This window comes from Pseudonaja textilis, chromosome 1, assembly GCF_049901715.1.
Source record: "Pseudonaja textilis isolate UNSWEBS1 chromosome 1, rPseTex1.2, whole genome shotgun sequence".
Classification (NCBI taxonomy): Eukaryota; Metazoa; Chordata; class Lepidosauria; order Squamata; family Elapidae; genus Pseudonaja; species Pseudonaja textilis.
In genome coordinates this window covers 74,263,999-74,287,135 of record NC_141990.1, presented here as the reverse complement: position 1 = coordinate 74,287,135, position 23,137 = coordinate 74,263,999, and the positions used below count along the sequence as shown (strand labels likewise).

The 23,137-nt window shown below is 35.9% G+C and overlaps 1 protein-coding gene across 1 annotated transcript in view; it reads right to left on the bottom strand.

The window, feature by feature from the left end:
* LOC113439297 (uncharacterized) overlaps positions 1–23,137 on the bottom strand; it is a 54,095-nt gene that overhangs the window by 7,965 nt on the left and 22,993 nt on the right. The window contains exons 7-11 of the mRNA XM_087936927.1: positions 22,450–22,588; positions 21,399–21,490; positions 19,252–19,296; positions 10,997–11,098; positions 1,544–1,627 (exon numbers count right to left, since the gene is read on the bottom strand). Coding sequence (XP_087793053.1) covers positions 1,544–1,627; positions 10,997–11,098; positions 19,252–19,296; positions 21,399–21,490; positions 22,450–22,588 — 462 coding nt within the window. The remainder of the gene's footprint in view (positions 1–1,543; positions 1,628–10,996; positions 11,099–19,251; positions 19,297–21,398; positions 21,491–22,449; positions 22,589–23,137) is intronic.

Below are 23,137 nucleotides of genomic sequence, written 5' to 3'. Positions count from 1 at the left end.
AAAGAAACTATGACAATCCTGTTCGAAGCATATTTACCATATCAGTGACCTACTAGAAAATTATGGTTTAAATAGATGCTAGTCAAAATATACAGATTTTATATCACAGCAAACATGTCCTTATGTAATATCTGTCAGGACTATTTCACATTATTATTGATCAAAATCTTTATAAAAAAGGCATGTTATATATTTCTATAAATATATAACTATATTTATATAGTTATAAATATATAACTATATAACTAAATATATATTTCTCCTTAAACTAAGAAGAAAAAATCCATCTGATTCCACCACCTTCCAGGTTCTGCTCTGTCCTTGTTAATGTTAATTCTAAATACTATTGAATAAAAATGATCAGACCATCTGATAGAAATAAAGAAAATAAATAAAGAAAAATAAATGTGTTTTACTATTGTCTCTAGTGTTCACTGATAAATGTAGTGTAAAAATCTATTCCTTCATACATTATGACTGATTCATCCAGACTCTATAATATTTTCAATTTTTGGTGCAACAAAAGCATAGGACGATGTTTTCATAACATTAAATATGATGGTGGACTGTTACTTTTGCGGCAGCAAATTTATTTGCTTTTCCTGTTCTATGTGGAAAAAGTGTTAATTTGAAAAAAAGCTTCAAAAATCCATGAAACAGATTTCAAAAGAACAGAAAAAGGCAGCCAATGTAAAGCAAGGTTTACAGCCCTAATAGGGAGATAACCAACAATCTCACTCTGCTGTGCATAATTGATTGGGAAGCTTGATTGTATCCTCCTGCAGCCTAAGGCCATAGAATAAAATGCAAGTGGGAAATGGCATTTTGAATAAAGACAATGTTGACACAAACCTGGAGCCAGCCTCTGTATGATTAAGGATACCTTCCTAAAAGCACCTTTCTCCAAAATTCAGTGACCTTTGGCCTTCTTTACAAGCAGAGCTATATTTTTCTACTTTAGGTAAGAGCTCAGTAGGATCAATGGCTGTATACTGTTTTCCTGAGTCCCAAAAGACCTGGGTTAAAGGTAAGTTTAAGGATGTTTGCAGGACACTATTTTGGGCTGGTCTTAGTGAAGATTTAATGGTACTATTCCCAACTCAAAGATGGACATCTCAGAGGGAATAGCCAGCTTGAAAAACCAGTTAAGTCCCAAGAGCTTCAAATAAGAGTGTGAAACCTACCCCTCCTCCCCTTGACTTTGTAGTTCTCTAATCACCTTAAGTAAGGAAGACTTGTGAATCTCTGTGGCAGGGAAGAGCTGATGGCCCAGTAGCCTACCCTTCTTGTGTAGACGCCTTCTACCCAGCCTTCATTACACAATTATCATAAGAAAAGGCAATGCTTCCTTTCAGTTCTCAGCTTGATCTTGAAACTTCAGAAATTCTTCTTCATACTGTAAAACTTGGGCGTCTCTCCAGGTGAAGAATAAAAATAAATAACCCTGCCCCCACCTGCATATATACAAACATAGCCTCTTCCATCCCACAGTTACAATTTGAGGATAGAAAGGTTGGGGGAGGGGGGGTAGGACAATGCAAACCTGGTGAAGAGGAGCTGAAGAACGCGCCACCTGCTGAGATTTCAATGGTTCCCCTTGCTTTTTCCCCACATCAGAAAGCAGGAACTGCAGAGGGGGAGAAGGAGAGGTTTTAAAAATTCCTATGAAATTTCAGTCAACCTTAAGACATGTTTTTCTGTAACATAAAATAAACAAACTATACAACCAGTTATTCCCAGTGTAACATAAATATAGCTGTAGATTTTATTGGCATTAATTTATTGCACTATAAAAACTAATTACTTGATACTATAATGATCAAAGGTATAAAAAAAACCCACTGCCTAGTGATAAATTATCTGGCCTTCTACTGTATTGCATTTAATAATACTTTTAAGTTTTGTTAACTATACACTAGACTATTATTGTCTGGTTTGGGAACTGATGTTACTGTACTTGTTTTTGCTGAAATGAAAATTGGCACTTACGATAAATGACAAATCCTATTTTATTTGTTGGATATTTACATAGTGAACATTTTGTAAATCTTATGTTGCTAAGTTTTTTCCTTCTTTGAATGTTTTTGTGTTCCAAGATGGAAACATTCAGGTCATTGACTCAGCAGGACAAATAAGACATTATATTAATTGGTGGTTTTTATGAATACTGTATTTAATTCCACCACTTTAATTTGGAAGAAAAAAGATGCAGAGTCCTGATCTAGACTCAGTCTCCGGATTCTATATAGCCTTGGATCCCCAATTACAATTAGTTCTTGAAAACTTGATTTATAGAATATAACATGTAGATCTAAATCAGCCATCTCCAGTCAGGCACCTTCCAGACATGTTGAGGTGCAGTTCCCAAAATTACCACACAAACCAGAAATGATCAGTGAATGCGCAGTTGCCTAAATATTATGCTCTTTTGGAAAGATTCAGATAGTCCTTGGTTAATAATGGTAATTGGGACAGGAATTTCTGTTGCTAAGCAATGTGGTCGTAAAATTCAATGTCATGTGATCACATCACTTAGCCACAGCAATCCTAGCAGCCCCCATTGCTGTCATTAAGTGGATCACACTCAGTTGTTAGGTGATGATTCACCTCGATCCAAGCCATTCCCAGCTTGGTCCCGGAAGCCCCAAGCCTTAATAAACTGCAGTAAGACTGCCTCCTCTTGAGTTTCTCCCATTCACCTATTATCCCATCTCTCTTTTTATGTTTACACTGCGTAGTGGCACTCATTGGGGGGAGGGTCTAATACTTAGTGCTGAAGTAGAGCTGGTCTCAGCCAGCTGCTGCCACCTTGAGACCTCTACTTCAGCCCCAACATTGCTGGCACTGCCATTGCAATGAGTGCTGGCCAGCTTCATGGTGCAGAATCATAGCTGCGCCAGTGCCGAGCCTTGCTCTAACTTCAGCTGCCCTGCACTCTATCAGCCTTGTGCTCTGCCAGCCCTGCCACCCCCAGTTGACCTCTGCCAACTTCTTCCCTCCTCCCTTCTAGATATATTCCTTGCTTACTTAACTCAAACTCAAAGTTGTGCCAACTCAAAATTGGCTGAACGAGTGGTACCTATGATCTGTTCTTGAAGTTGCACCTATTGTCATGCCTTCACAGTCATATGGTTGCAATTCAGGCGCTTGGTAAATGTCTCACACTTACAATGATTGTGGTGCCCTGTGGAACTGACCAGCCAGCAGGGAAGGTCTCAAGACATTCTGGTAATTCCCCATCCTTGGCATTCCTGCGCATTGGGTTGCCACCCTCCTTTCCTTGGCTTTCCTACACTCATACCTTGCCACATCTGTTAGTCCTTCCAGGTAAATTAGACAGGAAATAATTAGATGGGCTAATTCTCTTTCATTATAAGTCTAAATTAATAGAATCTTGCAAGTCTGAGGACCCAAACTTTCCGCCGTCAATAAAACAGTCTTTAATTCCCAACCTACATCTCTTCTATCTTCTATGTGTTGATGTTCTGATCTTGATCCTAATTTTCTCTGTTCCTGCATTCAAAATTCCTGTGCATCATAACATCAATGCAGGTTGCAAAAGCTGCAGAGGAAAAAGAAGGGAAGGAACTTTGCCCTATTAAATTAAGTGAGAAAGATTTGGAGCTGTTACACTCTCACCCACTGAAATAAAGGAGCATCACTGGAATGTGAACAGAATGCCAATCTTATTCTTTCTATCTTGCACAGATCTGGCATATTTGTTTAAGTGGTGCATAAAGTCATAGATTAATAAATACCCTTGGGTTTACAATTTGCTTTTCTGCTAGAGGACAGGCTTGCTAACTCAAAGCCAGGGCAAAGTTTGTGGCAAACTTTTTCAGTCAGATTCTCAGAGAGAATGTAGATCTTCACATTCATGCATTTCTTCCAAAGCACTGAGGTGGGGAGAGATCCCCAGAATTGTGGTAAAATTGAAATTGTTAACGAGCAAGCCAAGTTATTATATGCATAGGGGATATTTTAAACTGCATTAAGTACAATTAAAATCGACCTGTCATTTCCCTTCTTTTATTTTTCTATTCTAGACAAACTTTTTGGAGTGTAGCCCATTGCATGTCACCCAAGGATGTCCACAGAGGAAGAGAGTGTAAAAAAAGTGACAGCTCTTTGATCAAAGTCTTACCCTGTTTTATGAGCTTCATATGATTGTGGCTATCAAGGTAACTTTTTAACTCCACCCTCTGAACATCTTTGATGCCATTAAACATTAGTTTTCTTAAACCATTGATCTATTCTAAACAGTGAACCAGATCTGTAGGTACCTAACAAATCTTTTGAATACAATATTTTATTTATTTAGAAGATTTATATGGCTGCCCACTCATTTTCAGTAACTCTGGGCACCTTACAAAGAATAAGTGAAATGTTCCAATAATGTTCCAGCTTAGGGGTGATGTTTTGTATTATAGCAAAGATACTATTGAAGAATTTTATTTTTTCCCCACGTTTCAAACTAGTATGTCATTTCTTTTCAAATATCAAAAAGCTCTTTTTGAAAAGAACATGCACAATTCTACCTAAAAGTTTAAACTTTTGCTGTGTTTTTAAATATGCTCCAAAGTGACACTACTGAATTGATTTGCTCTGGTATGAAAGTGGAGCAAATATTTAATTTTCTTTCTCTAGAATCTATACTAAAGTGCTTTGCTGCAGCTCAGTTGTGCCCATTTTATTTGGATGATTGATGTCATTATAAAATACTTTTCTCCAAGTACATGTTCAAGTAACTGCAATTCATTATGATATCTGCAAAAAGGATACATATGCTTCAGTGTACCCTGCTTGTATAGTGTTACATCAATTTTAAAAGAGTCTTTAAAGGGCTTTTGGTTTGCAACTGCACTTCATTTTTTAAAAATATATTTATTTTTTAATCTTAAAGAAAAATTAGGCTGATTTTCTCCTTTTCAACACAAAATGGAATTAGCCCATGGAATTTAAAGAGATTTAAAAATTTGTACAATTTCGCACATCTTCCTGAATAATTCAAAAGCTTAAATTTGATAGAAAGATCATAGCATAAGAACTAATAATTTATTGCAAAGGCAAACTATGGAAAGTTATTTGTTGCCTTAGAAAGCTTTAACTCTGGATTTCCTGCCTTCTAGGTGAATCCAACTTTATTGTAAACATTACACCGATGTTGTCCTTTGTTCAGGATTAAATGCAGCCGTTAGTTTTTAGCTAGGAAAATGCTATTGAAAAGTTTTCCTCAATCTCAGTTTCCTTCCATGTCTACTTATGTGGAAAAACATTTCCAGGCGACAAAAAGGAAGGGAGGGTGGGATCCTACTGCCATATTTTTTCCCCCTGCAAAAAGGCTGCCTCCTTGGCAGATATCTTAAGGTACCTGAAACAACTAATTAAAGAAGGAAGTGGTCAAAGTCATTCTTCTTTGTAGACTTCAAAGGTGATTCCCCTCGCCTTCCTCTTTACATTTTACTGTCTGTCTCTCTGCAGCTGTCAGCTTACCCTGAGAGTTTCATGGCGTCAAACCTGCCTCCTCCTGCTCCATAAAGTGACAGTCTTGGGTTGGTGGAATGCAGGTGTAGGAAAGGGAAAAGGCCGAGATGGGCCTGCTAATGATTTCTCTGACACCCCATGCTGGGCTGCTAAAGAAAGAAATCTATGCCCATTTCTCTTTGTTTGGTCAGATATTCTAAGCTCTGTTGCCTTTCCCCCAACCCCCTGCAAAGGAGCTGGTTTTTTTTAAATAGGGCAAAGGCTCCACGGTAAAACGATGGCATCTTATCCAGGGTTTGAAAACTTTTGAGGCTTTAATTAGATACTGAAGTGGAGACAGGCAGCACCAAAGGCTTCTGTTTTCTTGATAACTTCACACTGCAAATGCTTCATCCAGAGTTAACCCCATTGCAGTTTAGATTGGTCTGAAGAATGGAGGGAGTCAAATGAAAATCTGTTCTCCTGTGGACATCATATATCTTGCTTCCAGGCTAGCCGAAAATTAGGGTCAAGAGTTTTCATTTCGTCACTATAAAGATTCTACTATTCAGCTAGTCCCCTTGGTTTTTCAGTGTACATTCAAGTAAGCACAACGAATATGGGTTGTTTGTAGGGTAAGAAGGTTTGAATTTTCTTCCGTCTTCTAGATATGTGTTCTATATTAGCATACTCCAAAAACTGCGTATTTGATTGGTCCACACATACTATAAGATGATTGGGTAACTGAACTACCGTGATTGGCTCGTTATGAATCAACCGCGATTGGCCGGGCCAATCGCGGGAGATTCAAAGAGCTGTCATTGGCTGGCGAGCCGCGAGCAATTCCTATATGAAGGGCTGCCGCGGCTCCAAGATCTGGTACAGATCTATACATTCAATAAAGAGCTGAAAAGTCACACTGGTCTCGAGTCTCTCTTCTCCCAATCTAACAATATGGGTTTTAAAAAGGAAGCAAAACAACTGTAATTGAAAACCCACTTACTAATCCCTAAGTCACACTGCAGACAAAATTATCTTGCAAGTAAAAAAACAGTTACACTGCATGTGTCCATGAAACCAATCGAATATATTAGCTATGATTATCTAGAGTCTTTGCTTTTGAGGAAAGGTAACAACTACCATTCAGTTAGGATGTTGTACTTTATTCATACTGAAAAATCTAATCTTGCTGTGGATGGCATACTGAATTAAACTAAATAAAGGAGAATTAAATTAGTCTGATGTTTCATTAGCAGGATGTTTCTCTAAACCAGAGGTGTCAAACCAGGGGTGGTATGCTACCAGTTTGGACTGGTTCATCTGAACTGGTAGTAAAAAAAAAAAAAAAGCCTCCTACGATCAGCTGAGAGGAGGAAATAAAGCCAGACAATCAGCTGAGAGGAAAAAAGAAGAGAAGAGAGAAACCAGGAGCGGCCCTCCCACCTCCCCCTGCGCTTTTCTCTTTATCCTCTCAGCTGATTGGTGCTGCAGGACTCAGCTGGTGTGGGGAAAGCTGCGTGCGCACATTAGGTACATGGGTGTTAGGTGCATGTGCATTTGATTACTGAACCGGTAGTGGAACAGATAGGATCCCACTGCTGTGTCAAACTCATGTTGTCACGACGGTGTCATGTGATGTATCAGGGTTTTTTCCTCCTTCGCTAAACAGGCATGGCAGGCGTGTGACGCATCTGGCCCTTGGGCCAGGAGTTTGGTAGCCCTGCTCTAAACTAATAATAAAAAAAGCCAGGCATTTAAAATATTTTCAAACATTATTTTGGATCCTATGTTTTTATAAAATAAAGTGCAGTTGAGTTTAAAAAGGCTAAAGGGCAGCTATTGCAAATGCAGAACATTGCTTCATGCGTTTACGTGTCCTATCCACAAGTGAACATTTTTAATACTATCTCAGTGTAATGCAATTGAAAAAAGGGTTCTAAACTAGTTCAAGGCAGAAAATATGTAAAAATTATTGTGTTAAATCCTACAATGAATTTAATTCCATTAAAAAGAAAAAAACTATCAATTTCTTCCCCAGCATAGCTCAAAGTGGGTGCAATCTGTATCATTATCCTATTCACTGTAGTTCTTGCCTTTCCTCAATGTACTAGACATGATCTTGGCTAACAAAAGTTTTGCTTCACAAAATTTCGCAACTTACACAGTATAGATTTATCTCCCATAGTCTCCAGTTGGCATAGCCAAAGGCCATTAGGACTAGGTATTATAGGAACTGATCCAAAACATCAGTAAATAAATTGGCTCTATGGAGGGAAAATATAATACACCAAATCCTTTAACAATGGAATAAAATTTTCCTTGCCTTCACTAAATCAATGTGCACTTAATTCAAAATACATTTCCACTAAGACTGGCCTATGAGGATTATCCAGTTCCTACTGCTGCTTGTTCTCCACCATTGATTACATGCTTAGCTATTTGGTGGATTGCAGAATTTACATGCTCTGAGCAGCTTACAACATCTTGCCTATGACATAATTACAAGGCTGGGAATTGGGATTTAGATCACATGCATAGCTTCATGGCAGTGCATAGCCTGCAGAATTGTGATATGGAAGAGTTCTTTCTAAAAGCTAAAGACAAACAACTATTTAGCTAGTGACCATTACAACGGCACTAAAAAGTGTCTTATGACCATTTTTACATGACTGTGGCAGCATCCCCGTGATCAGGTGTCAAAGTTCAGACCCTTGGCAACTGACATGTAGTTATGACAGTTACAATGACCTGGGATCATGTGATCACCTTTTGTGATCTTCTGGCAAACAAAGTCAATAGGGAAGCCAGATTCACTTAACAACCATATTACTAACTTAACAATGGTTGTCATTCATTTAACAACTGTTGCAAGAAAGTTCATAAAATGGAACAAAACTTGTCTAACAACTGTTGTCTTGTTTGGCAACAGAAATTGTGGCAGTAAGTCAAGGATTACTGTATTTGTACCAGCTCTGATTCTTTCAGGTTTTTCATATTCTTTCAGAAATAGTTATAAAAATTATCATATTTCTACACTAATTTTTGAATCCTTTAAAGCAGGTGTTAATTCATTTGAGAAAAGCTTGGCAATGTTTCCCCACATTTTAACCAATATGGTAACCTTTCCCTTTTGATTTTGTCCCCTGGTACTGGTAACTTTTACCAGTTATTACTCTATCACAACGTGGTATCAAATAATCCTTGTAACATGTTACTATGTATTTGTTTATTACATTTACAGGTTTTGCAACTAAGGATCAAATTAGATAGCAAAACTGTAAGTGCTGACTGAGAAGGTGAGACTTTGGAATTTGTGGGGTCCATTTCTGGAACACATGGAGCATCTTATGGTTTCATGAACATTTCCTCCCTATTTCTTCCACAGACATGGCCTGTACAATCTATCTGCTTCTCCTTCCTTCATATTCCGTTTCTGCCGGAAGAAGGTTCCAGGTGGCTTCCTTGGGACCACTTCTGTCATCTTCAGAGCAGCTCACTCAGCTGGTGGTGGAGAATTTGGGCCATGAGGCTTCAATTGGTCTCCGCTGGGTGCAGCACTTTTAAGGTTTGGGAGCATCAGGAGGGGGCTTCTTAATTTCAAAGCTAGAGGCAGTACACATACCAAGACCGCGTGAGAAATGGAAGGAACAGAGAGAAGCCAGTGTAAACCACAGGGCAAAAGAAGTTATTTCCTCCATCACTGGCAGAGCAAGTTGTTCTGAAAAAGGCCAGATGTTGTGAAGAAGCCTTCAACAAGACCCCAAAAGAGAACAACCACAACTGAGTGAAAAGGAGTAAATATACAGATGAGCTAAATCTTAAATTATGTACTTTCCATCTACCTGCCATTTTGTGCATGTATGCTGAAATCTAGTTTCCACTTAACAAACATGGTTATGCAAACTATAGGTAGTTCTCAATATATGTCTGGTAACTTAGTGACCATTCAAACTTACAACTGACCTGAAAAAGGGGATTTATATAACCCAGATTTGAAGTTCTGACTGTTGGGACACATCCAAAGTCATTTGCAGCATGTGGTCAGGCCCATTTATGACTGCTTGTAGAGTACCGTGATCATGTTTTTATTATGGTTTTGCAGAAAACTGGCACTTTCTTTTGGTTTCCGGCAAATCCATACTAAACATAGTCCTCGACTTACAACCATCCGTTTAGTGATTATTCAAAGTTACAATATTGAAAAAATGAGTTATGGCTGTTTTTCACACTTACAACCACTGCAGCATTCCCCATGGTCATGTGATCAAGTTGCTGAATTTGACAACTGGCTCATATTTATGACTGTTGCAGTATCCCAGGATCATATGATCATCTTTTGTAACCTTCTGACAAGCAAAGTCAATGGGGAAACCTGATTCAATGAACAATCGTTTTACTAACTTAACTGCGGTGTTCCACTTAACAACTGTGGCATTACTGTTCACAAAATGGAGCAAAACTCACTTAACAACTGTTTCACTTAACATCAGAAATTTTGGGCTCAATCGTGGTTGTAAGTTGAGGATTATATGTATAGCAAACTAGTGGTTCGTTTAGCGATTTTTACAACATACTACTGTACTGGGCAGGCTCCATTACGATTATATGTTGAGGACTACCTCTATACATAAAGTGATTGTCAATTATAAGAACCACCTAACAAGGGTGAAGATATTGCATAACTCATTGTAGAATCTGCCTTGTAGGCTGTGTTTTATACTTATGTACAGCTATCTACTCAACAGACAATATAGTTCATTGCATGCCTATGTGGGCTACCATTCTATTTAGATATAAGTGATTTAACATTTCCACCATTTCTATTATTAGATCTTCAGCATGAATGCTTTCAAAGTATCTGGAATGTTTGCTGCATATTTGAAAGAACCACATTCTTAAATTATTTCTTCTCAATTTCTGTTGTTAACTGTCAACTTAGTTATTACAAAACATATTGTGTAATTTTGATATCCATCTCACTAGTAAGGTATTATAAAACATTCTAGCGTTTATGTTCTAATATGGCTTTATCCTAGACATTCAAATATTGCATATGAATAATCTCAGGCAACAACTATATACATATATTAAATTGGAGAAAATCTTTAGGTGAACAAAATCTTGCCCCAGAAATCATCTCTCCTTTTATTCTTTATGGTGATCAGTTGGGGGCCAAAATGTAGCAAAATTGAGAAATGAAAGAATTCTTCTTTGAAATTTAAATATAAAGAGGAATAAAAAATCTATCTAGGTAGCAGAATTCCACAGAATTCTAATGAGATGAAAAAAGGGAAGAAAATGGCCCAAATAATAATTTATAAAATATAATAATATAATTATTAGCTGACCTTGCACATATTTTTAGCATTTAAAGTCCTTCATGCAAATCTGAATTTGTGATCACAGCAAAATCTCTTTTTGAATGGTTAAACAATATTTTATACAGCAGCAAAATGTTAGCTGTCCCATCATCATTCACCAGCATTAAGTCAGTTGTTTCAAATGATAGAAAGGGGCATTTTCCCCCTCTTACCTTGGAAAACATTTGTTCCATTTGCTGTTGGCTTTTCATCTTCATTTTTGTAGGAGTTGGGCAGCTAATATCCACAGACTGCAACAAAAGAGCTTCAGTCTGCTGTGAAAATTAGGAGACAATGAATTTTTTACTCTTAGAGAAAACTAGAATAAAATTAATTCATCCAGTAGCAAAGAGATCACTCATTATGAAAATGCAAAACTGTTTAAGCCCTTCACTTGAAAACTAATAATTTAAAAAATGAATAATCTGTTTACAAATACAACTATTCAGTCTAATTTTATGAGCATTAGAATAAAACATAGGTTTATATAATGTGGTGCACTTCATCAATTTTGTTGATTCCTACATATTTGTTTCCATAGTATTAAAAACTCAATGTTAACATAAACTTGATTAGCCTCTCTTAACCAAGAGAACTGTATAATCTGCTAAATACTGACTATTTTCTATTAATGGGTTTTGGAAGAGATTTATACACTGGATCTACACAAATGTAATGTTCATATATATATTTTCAAGTGGAGTTTGTTTTTTTTGGACGGACTGCATCTAGTTCCACTTAGGCAAGAAGACTTCCCTTTTATAATTGCAAATCTTTTTTAGCAATTACTTCACCTAATTATCCAGGTTAGATTTGAAGTGAATATAGGAGAGTAGGATGGGAAGAAAATCTGTTTCACTGGATATTCAAGAGCCTTGTTGGCACAGTGGTTAGAGTGCTGTACTGCAGGCCACTTCTGCTGACTATCAGCTGCCTGCAATTTGGCAGTTCAGATCTCACCAGGCTCAAGGTTGACTCAACTTTCCATCCTTCCGAGGTGGGTAAAATGAGGACCCAGATTGTAGGGGAAATAAGCCGACTCTGTACACTTAGAGAGGGCTGTAAAGCACTATAAAGCGATATATAAGTCCAAGTGCTATTGCTATTATAACCAATACAAAATAATTTATAAAATGCAAAACAAATGGAAGCAAAAATAGGATTAAAATTAACCACAGCCTTTCTTTTTCACCAAGGAAAATTGTTAACATTATTAAAAGCTATACTTAAATATGTTGATTTACTGAAAACAAACTTTCCTAAACTGAGATCTTCCAGCTAAGAGATTTGGGATTCTAAGGCTCCATCCAGTTATTCACAACCCTCCCCCCCACAAAAAGCCCCACCTCAAGTGAGAGTAATTGATATTTGTACTACAACCTCTGCGAAGTACCAGATTCCCCACTTTTAATTGAATGCTATATTACTGTTCCAATTACTGGAGAATATGCTAAATGGAACTTCCCAAAACAAACAAAGAAAGAAGAAAATCCCTACACAATTCCATTATTCTGTTTTCAGGATTCTGGAAAGATGGTTTAGAAGTGCATGTCAGCCAAACTTGCAAGAATTGAGAATGAAACATCATCAGTATTTCAAGAACTGCAGATGTTATGAAGAAATAGAAACAAAAGAAATAAAAGAGATTCATAAACATGTCATACGTTTATGCAAAGAGATGAAGTGCATTTCAATTCTCCTCTTAGACTTTATGAATATAACCTGTGAATCCGTGCTTTTATCCCATGATGCCATCACACGTGGGTGTAAATACAGTTCATTCACTGGCCAACTGAATGGATATTTCGGGCCTTTGGAGAATGCTTGGCAAACTCACGTAATCATAAATTAGAAAGGAAGAATAAAGCAAGCAAGGTTTCAGGAGGATTCATTATTTCAAAACAGTGACACCTTGAGAACATAAGCTTGCTTTCATTTCAGGGGAATAGTCACTAAAATTGGTATTAAAACAATATATTGGTATCAAACTTGCAGAAAAGTTACAGCTGTATAGCTAATTCAGTCCATTAACACATTTTCATAATTAAAAAAATTGTAATTTGGAAGTTCTAGAAGGAAATTGTTTTGTTAAAAAAGCAGCAACATTTGCAAAATTTAAATTAATTGGAAATTATTTTCCAAACACATTAGTTCACAAATCTAAGATTCCTATTAAGTCGTAAAATTGTTGCACCTTGATTTTGCCCAAGCAGAACATCTACTACTACAAACAACTGTGTTACAACAGGTTGTTTAGTTTCAGCACAACCCAGCTGAACAAAGAGAGGACAGCATATTACTCTTCCTGAATCTGTGGCGCATGTATTTTACACTTCTATTTTACACCTCCATTGTAAACAATAAATTTCTGGTTTTTTCTTCTTCTCTCTCACACACATGGTTTACAAATAGAACTAAACAAAAGCATCTATTTATTGATTCTAATCCCAAAAGACACATAGCTAGTAACAGCCCAAACTTGACCTCAAGTATGTTAACTGCAGAATAGAATATATTATCAATAGGAAACTTAAGAATATTACAATCAAGGTATGAAATGCCCAAGTTCTAAAACCCCTAAATGAGGCTTTCAGTAACAGAAAATGAAAATTATTCTCACAGTTTTGAAGAAATGTCAATATCTAATAAGGGAAGTAAAACAACCGGAGACAAAGAAATCATTTAATGTATTTTCAAAAACAACAGATTTTGATAAACCAAGAGTCAAAAAAGTTGGTAAGGCAATGAGGAACAGAGAATTTGGGAACACTCAATAGTGGAAAAACAGGTTGGGAAGAAGTGTAAAAAGCTGGTGAGCAAAACGGAGCTTCCAGAAACAAAAGGCAAGAAGAAAAGCAAACTGCAAACTACAGGCCGCAAAGAATCATTTCAAAGAATGGGAGCAATGAAGCAATAATATTTTTAGCAGGTACAATAAAGTAGCAGAGATTTGGGGCTTGAGGAAGAGCAAAAGGTGGCATTAAGAAGCACAAGAAAAATAAAAGAAATTTGCTCCCCACTAAGCTCAGGAAAGCAATTTGAAATTTCTCAAACTCAGACTGGACCGAACCACAACTGTTCTTGCTGGAATTCATGAACACATAAGAAGCTGAAACCAAGTTTGGAGCTGAAGCAAATCTGCAGCAAAGAGTTAAATAAGTAAAAAAACAACCTTTAGCCAGAATTTTTTAGGGGCAGGAAGGAAGAATTAAAGTTGAAAAAAGAAGACGGAGATAACAGAATTAAGGGATAAAAAAAAAAAGACAGCAAAAGCAAAGTGAAGTAGTTCAGAATGGAAACCTGGGGAAAGAAAGAGAGAATGCTCAAGAACTTCATATAAGATCTCATCAATCTTTTTTTCAGAATAGAAAAAACATCTTTACTAAGCTTGTATTGCATCTTTAATAAACTTCATTCTTCAATGGAAAGTTTATTAGCCATAAGGACAGCAAACATTTGAAAGCTAATTAATAAATTGTTAATGTCCCTGTTAATTTTTTTTAAAATCATGATCTACATCCTTCTAAAACGTTAAATAAAAAGAGATAGCTAAAGAGATTCCTCATAAGAAACCCTGGACAGTCCTACCCCAAACCACTTGCTATTTTAAAAGATTAAAACACTGGAGACTAGGAGACAATTGCTAGAGACAATTGATTACCAATGCAGTTAACTTTACAGGCATGATTTGATTACCATACTATGCATGAGTAAGCAGCCTTACTACTGCAATTTCTGGAAACTATGGATACTCTTATTTTTCTTTAATAGCGCATACTGCAGCATTTTACTATCATGATCGAGCCAAATCATGAATAAATATTCATCATTGATTCATGAATAAGTGCATGGCTCTGGGGTATGAAATTGTACTATTGTCTCTCTGGTCCTTGGCAACCCATAAAGATCCTGATTGTTTAGGATCAAGAAGCACATCAGCTCAAGATTGAAACTCTGCTCTTTTAGATACGTGGATTGCATTTCCACAGTAAGATAAACAAGGCTCCTAGGTTTCTCTCTCATCCCTTCAGAAATTTTAGTGACAGATTTTTGCACTAAGCAGTCAAAGTGTGCCAGCACTGGAGTGAGCGATACTATTGGTGTTAGCTGCAGCATGCTGATACATCCTTGAGAACTAGCACATCATTAGTGATACCTTCACAACTAAGGTCAGATGGCACACAAAGCAGTATATCCTTAAGGCAAGTGTGTAGAAAACATTTAATTCAACCTCTTCATCATTGGTTCTCTTGAATTGCATATACAATATGCACATATGTATAAGCATGTGTGTGTGTATACATATACACATTCATGCAAGTCTACATCTGATATAGACTTGTCAATTGGAACCATACTTCATCTCACAATGTTGCTAGAATCTGTCCATCAGTCCAATTAAGAATTACATTACAATTAAGTTATTAATAAGGTAAAACAAGGTAAAACATAACATTTGTTATGTTTTTATTTATATCTATAACTTTGTCATACAAGCACTGTAACAAATTTTTAAAAGTTGTCAAGATTCTGCATAGAAATGTGAATTGGACCTAATGTATCATATGTCCACATTAAACTCATAGACTGGGATGATGAATCTCATAATCTAACTCAAATTTACATTTATATTTAGTTTTGAAATTTGTAGTCCAATAATTTTCTTGCATCTCTGAGAAATGCTTTCTATCATACATACAGCTAAATATTCTCTTTTGGGAGTCACATTTATAAACTAAAATTTGAATGTTTGCACTAATAATTGATTTGTCTACATAGTCAATTATTTTATTGATTACTATTAACAGATTCAGAAACACATCAAAATTGAGAGTTACCGATGTGAAATTTTAACTATAAATATTGACTGGGTACTCTTGGAAACAGTTATACTTCATACTCTGATCTATTCTGGTCAACTATCCAATTGTGTTGGAGCCAATAAATGAACTGGATTATTCTAGATTTCTAGTCTTAAAGGCTCTGCAGGGAAAAAAAGCTGGAAAAGGCTATACCAACAGAAATATATAACAAATTATAATAACATAGTCATTAAACATAGTCATTAAATTTTTTAAATGTTAAAAAATTAGGGCTTCCTTTAAAAAATGGGCCTTAATTCTGAAAAAAAGGATGCTTCATATGTGTGTTTATCAGGCATATTTTTGGTAGTTTCCCATCTTATACCATTTCCTTTCCAAAGTTAAAAAAAAACCTCTGCTAACTTGCTTCTTTCTACAATTATGAAATATTATTGAAATACTGTATATAACTAGTATACAATATGAAAATGTGGAAGTATGATCTTTAGTTTGCATTTTTATCCATTTTCTATTATTTGCTCTACCTAAAATTATTTATACAAAAGAAAAGAAATCAGCTATGTTCAAACTCTGTAAGTATAGTAGGTTAATTATCATTAGTTCAGAAAAAATAATTTAAAATGTTAATCTTGATAGATTAATATATAAAGATAGATCATTTATAATAAATTGCCTCATTTATCTTAATTGTTTCCACTAATGCATTGATTAGTTTGAAGAGTTATCTCTCAGGTGATAACATGAAATGCATTTGATTTTGGTTCCAAAAGACAGTGGCTATTCAAATGTATGAAAAGGTGCTTTTTCATTCCTCCATTTTATTTCTCTCACATATATGTGAACAATTTCCCTTGATTCACTCTGCCTCACAGTAATAAGGATTCAGCCAAGATATATTTATTTTAGGCCAAGCAAACATGGGTCCATGTGGCCTACCTTTGACTGGGACAGGATGAAAGGCAAGAAGGGCCTCCTAACGGTTTGGTGACATCTCCACTAATCCTCCCTCCTTTTGGGAACAATTACAGATGTCAACTAGAAGGCATCCACAGGAAAATTTCCAAGGCATATTCTGAAAAGATTTTGCTTGCAGACCCAAAGTAAAAGCATTTTGATATCATTCTGAATGATGACAGTTCATGGAGTTACCTCAGTCCCTATATTGTCATAAAAAATGCTTTCCACATGCAGCTAGATTAGATACATTTGTCAAAAGGATTAGATCAGGGATCCTCAACTTCAGCTCATCAATTCTTTCAAAAAATTTCAAATTGTTCAGTGACTCCCAAACATGAGGGTTGATATTGACCACTTTGGAAAACCTTGGATTAGACAAATATGAAAGATTAAGCCTGCAATTCATTGCAATGATTGAATAGTAGTTTAACAATCTGTTAACTACCATAATTCACCACAGGCTACATGCTTATAAAAATCAGTTCTTGCGGGAGATGCAAAAGAGGTGACATCTTAAGGCTCTGTAGCTGCGTTCCCCAAATCATGCAGATAGCATCAATGGGTTTTTTTTTTCCAATTCAGCGATGAAACTCTTTCATAAGTGGTTTAAGGCCAATCAGATTGAATGAGTGCATGCAGAACAAAGATTTCTAATCATTATCTGGTTCATACCCTTCTTTTGCCCTGATCAAAGGCCAAGGGTAACTTTCTCAAATCTTACCTTGACCTTACATGCAACTGAATAGCCACAAAGAAGAAAAAGTACTGTTAATATCTTTCTTATGTAGCCTAAAATCTATGGCAATCCTCCAAAAACTACTGAATCAGGAATGAAACAGATGATTCGAACCTTTCTTCTTCATCTGTTTAATGTGTTGATTATTAAAGTGTAATAATCTTTTATTTTTCTTTAAAAGCAAATACTGCAATGTGAAGGAGGTAGAAAAAAGAAGAAAAAAGGCAAGATGATAAAAAAAAGTCTACCATATTTAAACTGTAAAAAACAAATATATATTGCAGTATTATAAACCTTACATTATATCCCACTTTCCCTTCCATCTGTATCCCCACTATTGGTCATAGTTAAATTATTTGAACTTTATATCAAATATTAGTGATTGTTGTTTGTTTCTATTTAAATTCTAAAATTGGTATTCCACATATGTAAATTTGCCTTGCTCTGTGATACAATATATGAATGAGAGCCATTTTTGCCTGAATTTTCTTAAACTTCCATTATGGATATATTCTGCAATTTTAGTCTCCCAGAACGATATTGTATGCAAGAGGTATTTTTCCACCATTATTCCTTCTATGATCAACAGATCTCATAGTAAACTAGTATTTTTTTTACTTAGCTTTTCTGGAATTATGTCTAGCAAAAATATCTGTGGTCTCAGCTTAAGCTTCATTTTTTAAAAATGGATTCTTTTAATTCACTTCTTTGTAACACTTTTGAGGTTTTTTTGTATGACCACTACATGTGATAGCATGTTCCTTAGTTGTTACAGCATTTCCAGTGCTTGTTGTTATGTGTTTTATCTATCTTGACAACTGTAGATTGAGTAATATATCATCTATAGAATATTTTATATCTGCATGATGGTTCATCGCACAGTCAGCCAGAAGTTAAGATTGAATTTGCCATTTTTATCCACCTATCAAGTTCTTTCCAAGAACCTGGGATAGGCAATGTTAATGTTTGATGGTGTATTATTATTATTATTTATATATTTATTGGTGTATGCTATTGATATATCTATCAAATGTAAAAACTGCCCATCTTGCTCATAGAGTGATCCTCAGTGGCTCTGTTATTATTTTATTAATAATCATTGTTACTGTAATTAAAATGTATATGTTTCCCAACTTCCAACAACTTTTAAATTGTAGCTTGGAGTAAATTTAAATAATTTTTCCCCATAGCTGTTCCTATTGGTTCATTGTAAATTACTTCTCATAAATTTTGCATCCATTTTGAGATACAATTTTAATATATTAACTCTGTGCCATATTCAGCAACAGCTTATGTACATATTTAAGTAATCATTTCAGGCTCTATCATATTTTTCAAAGTTCCTCATCTTTTTTGAGATGGCTTTTTTATTTTTCCAGTTATTTGTAAACACATTAGTTATGGTGATTTGTCCTTTTTCATTGTAACCTACTATGATAGGCTCATAATTGATTGCTCATAATTTTTTTTGCACATAAATAAAAATTTATACAAGTGTATTATTGTCTTTTTCTGTTTTCCTCAACATAATTTCATTCTACACTTAGCATAGATATAATGCTAAATAGATTCAAGGATCATCTTTCTGAAAAGAGCTCACATTCTTTGGCTATAAATACCAGCCAATCCTGAATTCGCTGTGATGTCAGAAAATAATTCAGGAGAAATTGGTGGGATCCTTAGGCAAAATATAGATTTGTTTTGCATTATATAATGTGATCTAAAATGAACAAAACAAGTGACGAAATAACTCAAAAAAACATTAACAAAGTTAATGTGGTCTAAAATGAACAAAACAAATCCTTTACCTATATAAATCAAATTTTACTAGTTGAAACAAATGCACATACTAAAGACAAAGTCTTATGTTACATTCTAGAATCATTTTTTTTATTTTTTTTAAATGTAATACCTTAGTACAGTGCTCATCAAGATTTGTGTTATCATGACTGGCTTCCTAAAATAAAAAATGAATTTGAATAATCCACAAAAATGAAACAGTTGGTGTTAGAGTTGGGCAAGAGATAAATATATCATATTTAATAATGAAAATATTTATTTATTGTGCTCTTAAACTTCTACATCAATTACTGCTAATGTGGCCTTGCTGTGGCAACATGTATAAAACCGAAATGTGAATGTTCACTATATTCTTATTTTGCCTACAGGAACTAGATCAGGTTAGAAAACACCCTGCCCAACTCTTTGTCTACTGCATTAATTATTTAATATTAATTAAAACTTTATATTGGGAGAGGCCTGCTTGTGCTAACTAAGTTAAATAAAACTGAACAGTGTACAGTATATTATTCCCTTTTACCATTTTTTACTCAGAAACTTATATCTTTCAGCACAAGTTATATTAAAAACCATAGCCTTTGAAGAATCCCTACACAAAACTGGCTTTAGATCAGGGGTCTCCAACCTTGGCCATGTTAAGCCCGGAGGACTTCAACTCCCAGAGACCCCTGCTTTAGATGATACCATCTCTCTACCGCAAATTAGTAGCAATTGGTGGCATTTCAAAGATATATAAATATGGAGTACTAAGTCAAGAGCAAATGACTCACTGCGTCTTTTTCATAAGAAACATTTTGTAATAGCAATCTTCATTTACCCTTTATTGCAGCTTTCTCTAAGCAGGGCCCTAATAGACCCAATGTATTAGAAGGGACCAGATTAAAGAAAGCTGCTCATTGTATGAAATTGAATTAAGTAGTTGAAAAACAATTTCACAACTCTTTGTACTGAAAAGTACACTGCTGAAAAAAATAAAGGGAAAACAAAAATAGGACATTCTAGATCTGAATGAATGAAATATTCTTATTAAATACTTTGTTCATTACATAGTTGAATGTACTGACAACAAAATCACACAAAAATTATCAATGGAAATAAAATTTAGCAACCCATGGAGGTCTGGAATTGCAGTTACACTCAAAATTAAAGTGGAAAAAAACACTACAGGCTGATCCAAGTGTGATGTAATGTTCTAAAAACAAGTCAAAATGAGGCTCAGTAGTGTGTGTGGTCTCCACGTACTTGTATGACCTTCCTACAACACCTGGGCATGCTCCTAATGAGGTGGCGGATGGTCTCCTGAGGGATCTCCTCCCACACCTGTACTAAAGCATCCCCCAACTCCTGGACAGTCTGTAGTGCAACGTGGCGTTGGTGGATGGAGTGAGACATGATGTCCCAGATGTGCTCAACTGGATTCAGGTCTGGGGAACGGGTGGGCCAGTCCATAGCATCAATGCCTTCGTCTTGCAGGAACTGCTGACATACTCCAGCCACATGAGGTCTAGCATTGTCGTGCATTAGGAGGAACCCAGGGCTAACCGCACCAGCATATGGTCTCACAAGGGGTCTGAGGATCTCATCTCGGTACTTAATGGCAGTCAGGCTACCTCTGGCAAGCGCGTGGAGGGCTGTGCGGTCCCCTAAAGAAATGCCACCCCACACCATTACTGACCCACTGCCAAACCGGTCATGCTGCAGGATGTTGCAAGCAGCAGAACGCTCTCCACGGCGTCTCCAGACCCTGTCACGTCTGTCATATGTGCTCAGTGTGAACCTGCTTTCATCTGTGAAGAGCACAAAGCACCAGTGGCGAATTTGCCAATCTTGGTGTTCTCTGGCAAATGCCAAACATCCTGCATGGTGTTGGGTTGTAGACTCCGTCTCATGCTACCACTAGAGTGAAAGCACCACCAGCATTCAAAAGTGACCAAACCATCAGCCAGAAAGCATAGGAACTAAGAAGTGGTCTGTGGTCACCTCCTGCAGAACCACTCCTTTATTGGGGATGTCTTGCTAACTGCCTCTACTTTCCACCTGTTGTCTATTCCATTTGCACAACAGCATGTGTAATTGATTGTCAATCAGTGTTGCTACCTTAGTGGACAGTTTGATTTCATAGAAGTGTGATTGACTTGGATTTACATTGTGTTGTTTAAGTGTTCCCTTTATTTTTTTGAGCAGTGTACAAATTTTCTAAATTAAAGCAGAGCATTTAAAAATAAAAATGTTATAAATAGATTTTTAAAATGTACTTACTTTTTTCAACCTCTTCTTTGGAAAGCTTTTAACTTGCTGGAGTGGTTTGATTCCAGTTGGAGTAGAGAAAAGTAAAGATTTAGCAGTGGACACTGGAGATTGAAAAAAGAAAAGTAAATATTGAAGCTCTGACATAAATAGCATAACTAAATTTATTTTCATCAGCTGAAACAAAATTATCAACTGAACATTTCCTATAATACAACTGTTTTATTACAAATTTCACTAATTGTATTTTTCAATGGGACTTAGGAAGTATGCATTTTCTGTCACACCACCTGCTTTCTGAGAACCAGAGATTAGATTAGCCTCAACATGCTGACCTTTTGTGAAGTGTTGAAGAAGGCTAGTTGGTTCACGGAAGAATTTTGTTGATTGTTCTCTTTAGGTTTTCTCTTGGTAACTAGTGTAAGTTTTTTACGCTTTATTATTGTTGGTCTGCTTGTTTGTCTTTATCTGCTGTTAGGTGCCCAGAGTTGCCATTGTGAGATAGGTGATCGTAAGATTCAATCAATCAAATAAAAAAGATATAAAGTAAATGCATCTAGAGGGGGAAAATTTTGAGAAAATTCTGACAAAGATGAGTGAAGTGAACATATTTCAGGGCTTTCCTCATGGCTGTGTCTATGTATAGAGCAGGGGTCTTCAAACTTGACAGCTTTAAGACTTGTGGACTTCAACTCCCAGAATTCCTCCTCTAGTCATGTTAGCTCAGGAATTCTGGGAGTTGAAGTCCACAAGTCTTAAACTTGCCAAGTTTGAAGACCCTTGGTATAGACAAATGAAATTGCTAGTATCTATAGTCAACCCATATTTCTCATCTTGTAGGTGCCACTTTGCTGGTGAGATTATGTGCATTTCAAATCAATTTATTATTTATTTAACTTGGCTTTGATCTTGCATTTTAAGGATTGTAAATGCTCACAAGATCTTCTAGGGAGCAATTTCCTTATTTAAAATATTGGCTAGTGAAAGAATAAATAATATGTGCCTGCTTTTCCTGTAGAGATGAATCTTATTCTACTTTCTAGAAATTATGAAGATACTCAGCTTTTAGCTTTTATATCAGGAAGCTTCTCCTTGATCTTTGGGCCAGGAATATCCTCCCAAGCAAATTTCCAAAAGTTTTCATAATCTTGCTGGTTCTTTATGATTCCAAGTTTAGTTAGTTCATTGTGCAATCCAGTAACCTTAAACCAAGGAATGGAAGAAAAACATTCCTTTAAAATGTGTAATTAATTAAGGAGCATCCATATGAAACATAAGATTTACTGTATCAAGCACCAATGTCTTTATAAATGAGGCAATGCATGTTAAGTGGAAATGGAAGTTCTTGAGTTGTTGGAGTTCTATCTTGAGACAAAAGCATATAGTTATTGTGATTTCTGCAGAAACTAAACAGTTTTTCAAAAGTAATATTGAACACCTATCCCATAATATATTAGATTTTTCCAAAAGATCCTGCTATAAAACAACTTCAATCATATTAGAATTGTATTAATAGAAGAACATATTTATTGCCCAATAAAATCAATCCAACTAACTATATATAGTTCAATAGTTCTCAAACCTGGTCTATGGACCACCACCAATTGTCTACTGCAGCCTCTCCTATTTAAGTTCCCTTGTCACCTCTTTCCCCCACCTCCCTGATAGTCAGCTAGTTTGCAAGCATGGATTAGGATCTGAGAACTGGTTCACTGAAGTATACAAGTGATAATACAAATAGTAAGGTGAGT